The sequence below is a fragment of the Cyprinodon variegatus genome, unplaced genomic scaffold (genome assembly GCF_000732505.1).
Source record: "Cyprinodon variegatus isolate N-32 unplaced genomic scaffold, C_variegatus-1.0 Scaffold1212, whole genome shotgun sequence".
NCBI classification, from domain to species: Eukaryota; Metazoa; Chordata; class Actinopteri; order Cyprinodontiformes; family Cyprinodontidae; genus Cyprinodon; species Cyprinodon variegatus.
Genome location: NW_015151665.1, coordinates 88,654 through 96,494, shown reverse-complemented (window position 1 = coordinate 96,494; position 7,841 = coordinate 88,654). Strand labels below are relative to the sequence as shown.

Genomic DNA, 7,841 nt, shown 5'->3' with positions numbered 1-7,841 from the left:
ATATTGCATAGCACCAATGACACCCGACTGATAGTGTCCCTACCAAAGTTCAAATCAAACCTACGCCCTTGTTAATAATACTTCTAATCAGAAGGAAAATGTGGTTAAGAAGTATGAATAATTTTGGATTGGACCTTTAAAATGTTTCCAGTTCTAATATTCAGAGCGAATCATTGAGCCGAGATCACATGAGGCTAAGAACTTTTATCAAGCTTGTGGCTTTTCATGTGGATGTTCAAATGCGATGAACCTTTAAATGTCCTCCCACATATGCTGCAGGAGTACGGTTCCTCTCCGGTGTGAATTCTCATGTGGACAGTCAAGTTGCTGTTGTTTCTGAACCAAAGGCCACATGTCTCACAGGAATAGGGCCTCTCTCCCGTGTGGATCCTCATGTGGCTCCTCAGACTGCTGTTGGCCGTGAAACTTTTCCCACACGTGTCACACCTGTATGGCTTCTCTCCTGTGTGGGTCCTCCGGTGCCGTTTTAACTTTGATGACTCCTTGAATCTTTTGTCACAGATGTCACACGGGTATGGCTCCTCTCCGGTGTGGGTCCTCACATGTATCAATAACTTATCGCTGCTTCTGAAGCTATTTCCACAGGTTTCACAGCGGTACGGTTTCTCGTCAGAGTGGATTTTCATGTGGAATTTGAAAGGAGTGCGATAACTGAAGCTCTTTCCACATATTTTGCAGAAATACAGCTTCTCCCCTGTGTGGCTTCTTTCATGATGTTTCAGATTACACATCTGATAAAACCTTTTATCACAACGAGTGCAAGCAAACGGCCTCTCACCCGTGTGTCTTCTCAAGTGAACCTTCAAGTAGGACTTGGAGTTTAGGAATTTGCTACAAATGCCACACTGGACTGATTGTTTGGATTTACTGGATGGATTCTTTGACGTTTGTTTCTTTTTACTTCCTTTTTGAGGATTTCTCTTCTTTGGTTTCAGCTCTGCAGTTTTCTCGGATCCTGGATCTCGGTTCTCACTTGCAGCTGGATCTCTGGCCTCAGGAACAGGAGGGCAGTGGAGGATGGCTTCATTATTATGGGGTTCATCAGCTTCACACTGGTTTCTTTCCTTAGAACCAGGAGTCACACATTCAGTGTCCTGCTGCAGGTCTTCCTCTTGTTCCACTTTGATCAGAGGAGAGTTTGGTTCCTCTTGTTCTTTAATCAGCGGCGGTCCTGGTTCCTCTTGTTCTTTAATCAGCGGCGGTCCTGATTCCTCTTGCTCCACTTTAATTAGAGGAGAATCTGATTCCTCTTGTTTCTCTTTACTCACTGGAGGTTTTGGTTCCAGATGGTCCAGGCTGCATTTATTCTCTTGTTCATGGAGATGCTGGTCCATAGGAACCTTCTCCTCCTTGTAGACATGCTGCTTTTCAAGTTCTGCAGGATGAAACAGTAAAATCGAGAACGATATGAGAACAGAAGCATGAATCCAAAACACTTTGTGATGATCTGGATAAATGTGAGAAAAACATGATCTGATTAAATATCCTTCATCTTTGTACGTTTAAAAAGTTTCGTCAGATAGTTTTCTGGTAACTTTTGAACTAAGGTCAGAAGATGGCAGCAGTGGCTCATAAAGGAGAGACTGACCTCCCAAGCTTTGGCAGTGCAGTTTAGTCAGCACAATGAAGCCATTCCTCAGGAATCAGAATCTAATTTCATTGGTTGGTTAAGAGCAGAAGGGTTATATAGGACTTGTTGCCCCAACCTTCTTGTTTTTAATTGATCTTAATCCTGTCATGGACACCCATCCATCATTAACAGCTGACACTTCTCCAGTGTTTCAAGTAACATCCACCATCCAAAAAAATATTTTCTTTTTATTTCATTGCAACAAATTTGCACAACCAAAGAAAAGGCTGAAACAACAGCAGGACTGGGTTTACTTAAAAAGAGTAAAGCCTGTATTAGTAATGGTGACACATCATACTCAGTTATTTAAACTATTTAACATGTTTGACCTTAGATATCATGTGTTAGTAATCTCTAATCAGGGCAATGATGGTACATTAGCAGTGAGGCAAGTGAAGCTGTAATAGCTGGAGTGAGGTGTATAATATTCCATAATGGACATCAGGGGTTTGAGAAAGGAAGTCAAGTTAAGGGGAGACAGAAACTAATTTGCATGTTAGACAGAGGAAAACAGACCAGCAAGTTTAACAGCATACTGAGCCGAGCTGTCAGTTAGGCACTAAGCATGTCGGTTAGATGCTGTAGGGAAAAACTGTGGCAACAATTTTCATTTGGTGAAAAAAAGATGTATTACTGTTCAAACCGTGCTGTGTTGCAAGCTTTAGGTTCCCATAGGAAGCTTCATTAAATCATTGTGCAATACTCATGTTTTTATGTCAGAAAGCTACTATTTAAAGAACACATTCAACTTCCACTCTCAGGGTTCTGTCCGCTGTTTTGTTTTCAGTTTCTTTGTTATTCTGTGTCTTTGTAGTTGTTTTCTGTCAGTTTTGTATTTCTTGGGTTAATCTCTGTTGCCCCGTTGCGCCTTTTTCTTGCCCCTTGGTTCTCTTCTAGTTATTTCTATTCACACCAGCTCCACATCAGCTCCTCTGCCATACTTTGTTCTGTTCCCACTATATACTCACATCTACAGTCACTCAGTGCTGGTTTCTTGTTGTAGTTGGGGTGGTGTGCTGCTGACCTTGTCTAGTTTTAACCTAGTTTTAATTTTTTTCCTATACTCACAAAGAACCTCAGTCTTTCAGAGTTCCTGTGTAAACTGAAAATTTAGTTTTAACCTCAAAGGGCCACGGAGATGAGAGAATGTGCATCTTCGTGAGGAGCTGTTGTTGATCCCTTTGCTGGGTGTGTCTTTAAAAGCTGTTATTGGTTGATAACGCAAAACACACAAATGGACCCCTATAGTAATTGGAGGGAATTTTACAGAATCGTTTCAGACTTGATTAAGAAACGTTCCTCCAAATGAAGAAAGTCTTCTAAAATAAATAATTGCCCCACAACATCAAAATGTTTGAACCTTAAATCCCCAGTATTATTTGAATCTATTTATTTCTCTGTTTCCTCTCCATGCTGGTCATTTTATCACTTTATCTATCCGATTTTAAGGTGGGCTCACCTTTCAACATTTTTTTGTGATTGGCTGCTTTTAGAAAGTGGATTATGGAACCAAAACCCAGCCTTGATCAAGCCAAAACTATTATTTATAGGCCAATATCTAAACTTCCTTTTTTGGCCAAAATCAAAGGGTGATGTAGAAAACAGGTCATATATTTCCTAGAGGCAAATAAGACACACAATGCTTTTTTAAACTGGTTTCCAGAGACACAACTCCACTGAAACGGCCTGCTTAAAGTTTCAAGTGACATCCTGATGTCTGCCGACTCAGGTAAATGTACTGCCCTGGTTCTGCTAGACCATCCTCATCCTTTGATACAGTTGACCGCCTCATCCTTTGATAAACAGGCTGAGTGATGTGGTTTGGATCACTGGACCAGTGTTAGAGTGGTTCTCATAAGATATGGCTGGAAAGAGATTTTATGTGCATGCAAATCATATCATGTCTGATCCTGATAAACTAGTATGTGGACTACGTCAGGGTTCTGCCCTAAGACATATTTTGTTAATGATTTATGCACTCCCATTAGGTAGGGTTATTCAGCACTTTGAGAATGTCTCATTTCACATGTTTCCAGACAACATTCAGCTCTGCTGCTCCATTAATACATCTGAGGTTCACAAATTAAACTCTCTGATCAAATGTTTTTCCCAAATAAAAAAGTGGTTTAGTGACAATAACCTAAAAATTCAGAAAAAAACTCAGACTCATGATTGCCCCAGGCAAAGTCATTCCGGGCATTAAACAGCACTTATACGACTTCAACCAGGTTTGACTGGTTGATCTGGTTGAACTGTAAAGTGCCTTGAGATGACATGTGTGGTGAATTTGGCGCTATATAAATAAACTGAATTGAATTGAATTGAACCAGGTGACAAAACACACTTTGAGAAACATTGGAGTTTTATTTGATGAGGCAATGTCTCTGGAGCAGCACACAAAACAATTGATAAAAACCTCTTTCTCTTTGCTGCCTTACATTGCAGAAGTAAGGATTTTTTTTAAATGAAAATGACCTTTAGATGCTGTTTCATGCATGTGTCATCACGTTTGGACTACTGCAATAGCATGTTCGCTTGTCTAAACAAAAAAGGCTTAGCTCAACTGCAGCTAGTCCAAAATTCACGTCCAACCAGAAGAGCTCGCATTCCTCCTGTTTTTAAAGCTCTACACAGGCTTCCCATTGAATACTTATTAAACTTTAAAATTCTGGTCCTGACCTTTCCCTGCATGGACAGGCCCCCGCTTATATCTGTGACCTGATTCAGCCTCACTTTTCTACTCGCAGTCTGAGATCTGCTGAAAAAAACTTGTTAATGGCCCTCAAACCCGGTTTAGGAAGAGAGATGATTGGTCCCTCCAAGCTGTCACAGCCAGACTGTGGAATGCCCTACCTGCTCTATATACTGCTCTATTATACCTGCTCTTGGCGAATTCCAGCATTTTACACTCATTTTATCAATGACTGTATGCATTTGTCTATATGAATTTTATATGGTGCTGTTTTGTATTTTCTTTTTCTGATATTGTTCAGCACTTTGTGACGCTTGTCTGAGAAAGGTGTTATATAAATAAACCTTACTTATTTAATTCAACTGGCAAAACAACCAAAATAGAAAAGAAGGAATTAGACAGAGGAGCAGCGCCTCTGCCACACAACCCAGGGACAGAAACAGAGCAGTGTTTAAAAGTTAATTGTTGGTTCAATGTGTCTTTTGCTCTAGTTTTACCCTCTAGCCTGGAAGAGGAGGAGAGCTTCCTGCAGATATAAAAACCAGAGAGGAGATGGCAGCAGTGGCCGAGGATAGTGATGAACACTTCACTGAATACAGATGAAGAAGAATAGTGAGAAACAAAGGCGTTTCACTGAAAAGACACGGTTTGACTTTGGGTATAAACCTTTTAATATATTGATTACAGATTATAGTAACATCTGGCTGCTGGGAAGGAAAATGTGAGGAAATGAGAGATTCCTGACTTTTGGGCAGTTAAACAGAGATATATGACGTGTAAAGTCATAGTTATTAAAATAAATATATGTTTTATAAGAAGGCATATGTTTAAGAAACGGTTAATATTTCACCATAAAATGTCTCTTGTTTTTCAAACAAACCAGTTGTGGTTTGTTTTTCAAAATCAGTTTTCCTGGTCTTTACCATGAACACAGTCTTTGAACAGCTTTGGCATGCTCTGTGTCCAAGAGATAAAATCACTATATAGTTACTGGAAGGAACTTCTTAATGGGAATTTCCCTTTTGAATCAGGCAGAACTTGCGGCGCCATAATATGAACTAGTATAAACTGAACAGTAGAAGTTGAGAAAGTAAACACGACATCAAAATGAGGATATTTGTTTAGAAGACGGCCATCTTAGACAAACTGAACTTTTGCTGTATTTGATCAGTGGTGATGCTTACATGTATGAGAGACATTAAATCTTTATTTAAAACACGTCTTATCTTCCTGACACTTAATACTTAGTAGGTTGTTGGTTTCACATTGATTGGATCTTTTTTCACTACACTACAGTACATGGACAGAACTCCCACGTTCTCTGGTCGAATGTTAGAACCTGGGTTCTAGACCAACAGCGCCTTTTTAATACTCTGTGAAACAATTCTCCACGTGACTGTTGTACCTATTTTATAAAACAGCTGAGAACAGATTTAGATCATTTTTCTGCTTTGTTTGGAGGATTTCTGAGGTGCATAACATCACCGGAACCAATCAGATTAAGGAGAGTCCATAATAGCAGAGCTAATTGTGCAGAGAGGAGCAGTTGATTGTAACGACCCATCAGATTTTATGAAGAAAAAAGTAGATCCAACAGAAACATTCAATGTGATGAAATTAATTTTGTGTACAGTATGTTTCTGAAGCAGAGATACATAGAGTTGGACTTTTGAAAGTTGAGGAAGATCAGAGCAGCCAAAATTTTGAGGATTAAACGGCATGAAAAAAAATTATAGAAAGACTGAAGCATTAATGATAAGAAGAAAAAACAGGTTAAAATAGTGAAATCATTCAGCGAAGTCTGGATCAACAAGGAAGAAAGGAGGGAAAAGGAGACGGGTCGGAATTGTAACTTTGAACAAAACATAGAAAAAAAAACTTTTTACTAATTTCAGACTGAAAACAAACCGATATTGTTCTAATATGGATATTTATTACTTGAGATGTAAAGGATTGTATCCAAATAAAACCTGTTTTAAAAGAAATAACTGGCTGTGCTGTAAACTGCTGTTAACACCCTGCAGCAGGATGAGTCATACAAATATAAACTACTCTCTAGCTCTGCATGTTTTCATCCTGCAGAGATATTTAGGCTCAGAAATCTTAGAAATCAGGACAAGATTTGGAGAACCCTCCACTTATACCTACCGATTCTGTGGAGTTTTATCTGCGGGTTCCAACAGGTTTCCATCAGTCTGATGTCTTCCTCGTGGCGGACGATGGTTTTTTCAACCTCTGTGAAGATTTCTTCAGCAGCAGCAGTTAGTCGCTCTCTGATAAACTCCCTCAGACGCTGAATTGAAGACATTGTTGCTGAAACTATTGAAATATTCAGCTGAGAAAAAAAAAACAACGTGTTTGAAACTGGCTTTTGAACTGAATGAAAAGAAGGGCTTAAAAATAAACAAATGACCAAAGCAGATCCAGTCAGAGCAAAGGTATTTCCAGAGAGTGAACCAATCAGAGATGATCTGGGTTTTATAAAACAAATAAGGTAGACAGGTTTAGTTTCTGATTGATGAAAGTAGGTGTGGTTGTAGGCATGCATGCAAAGAAGCACAGCTGCTTTTCCATGAAAAAGGCAGAAGTTATGTTTACCCCGGGATTATATGACAACACCACAATACATATACCGGTATGTGTATCTATGCCTTTGCAGCCATTGTTCTGTTAGTATTGTGCCATAATGTTTGAATCATGAACTTCCTTTACATTATTAATGTTACCACTAAGCCTATACTGTGGTAATTGATGGTGAAGCAACATCTTTATGCTTTTGATTTGGATTCATTTGATTTATGTTGCTCAATAGAGCTTAACATTTAGCCTTCAGAATGTAGCAGTTTGTAATTGTAATTACTCTGGAATTTTCAAAATACAATTATGATGATAATAAACTTTTTTTAACTATCTTTAACAAATCTCTTCAGCCAAGAGTGGTAGGATAGTCAGAAAAACACATAATCACATCAAAAATGGACAAAGGATGGAATATTTCTTTTTACATAAACCATTCTGCTTATGTAACTTGGATATGATGGGTTCCTTCATGTTCTGAAATAACTCATAGAGGTTGGAAACTCTGAAAACAAAGTTTAGTTGGAACAAGAAGGCTGAATGAGATTAGTTTGTTTAGCAGAATGACATTAGTTTATTTAAAATGTTCCTGCCACTTAGAGGCTGTGGGTCTAAATAAAACTGGTTCTGTTGTTGACAGAACTGTGGCTTATCACTGAGTTTATCAGATTTCACGGCTTTTACTCGGCTTCTGGGAATCCTCTCCTACCTGTGAGCTTTTTACTCCCTGTTGATCAAGTTACACTGCAACGGTTCTTAATCTGTTTTCGGGTCTTTTCTTTAAAAAACCGTAACAGATTAGCCTTCATATCAATCAATGCATAAATCAACCAGACACAAGAGAACAAGATCTGCTTCCTTTTTCTTTTGAGCGGTGGCTGGTTTTGATTGTAACATTAAAACAATGTAGATATATGATTT

At 38.8% G+C, this 7,841-nt stretch overlaps 1 protein-coding gene across 1 annotated transcript; it reads right to left on the bottom strand.

The window, feature by feature from the left end:
• Positions 1-46: 46 nt before the first annotated feature.
• Positions 47-6,732, bottom strand: znf664 (zinc finger protein 664). The gene is made up of 2 exons (XM_015401363.1): positions 6,492-6,732; positions 47-1,396 (listed from the first exon to the last, which is right to left on the bottom strand). The coding sequence occupies exons 1-2, from the start codon at positions 6,649-6,651 to the stop codon at positions 195-197; spliced, it is 1,362 nt and encodes a 453-aa protein (XP_015256849.1). The 5' UTR covers positions 6,652-6,732; the 3' UTR covers positions 47-194.
• Positions 6,733-7,841: the final 1,109 nt, after the last annotated feature.

What these genes read in the sequence shown, in the direction of transcription:
- znf664 (XM_015401363.1), bottom strand. Translation starts at nt 6,651, where the DNA reads ATGTCTTCAATTCAGCGTCTGAGGGAGTTTATCAGAGAGCGACTAACT. An exon ending in GATAAAACTCCACAGAATCG is followed by an intron (nt 1,397 to 6,491) that starts GTAGGTATAAGT and finishes TTCATCCTGCAG; the next exon opens with AACTTGAAAAGCAGCATGTC.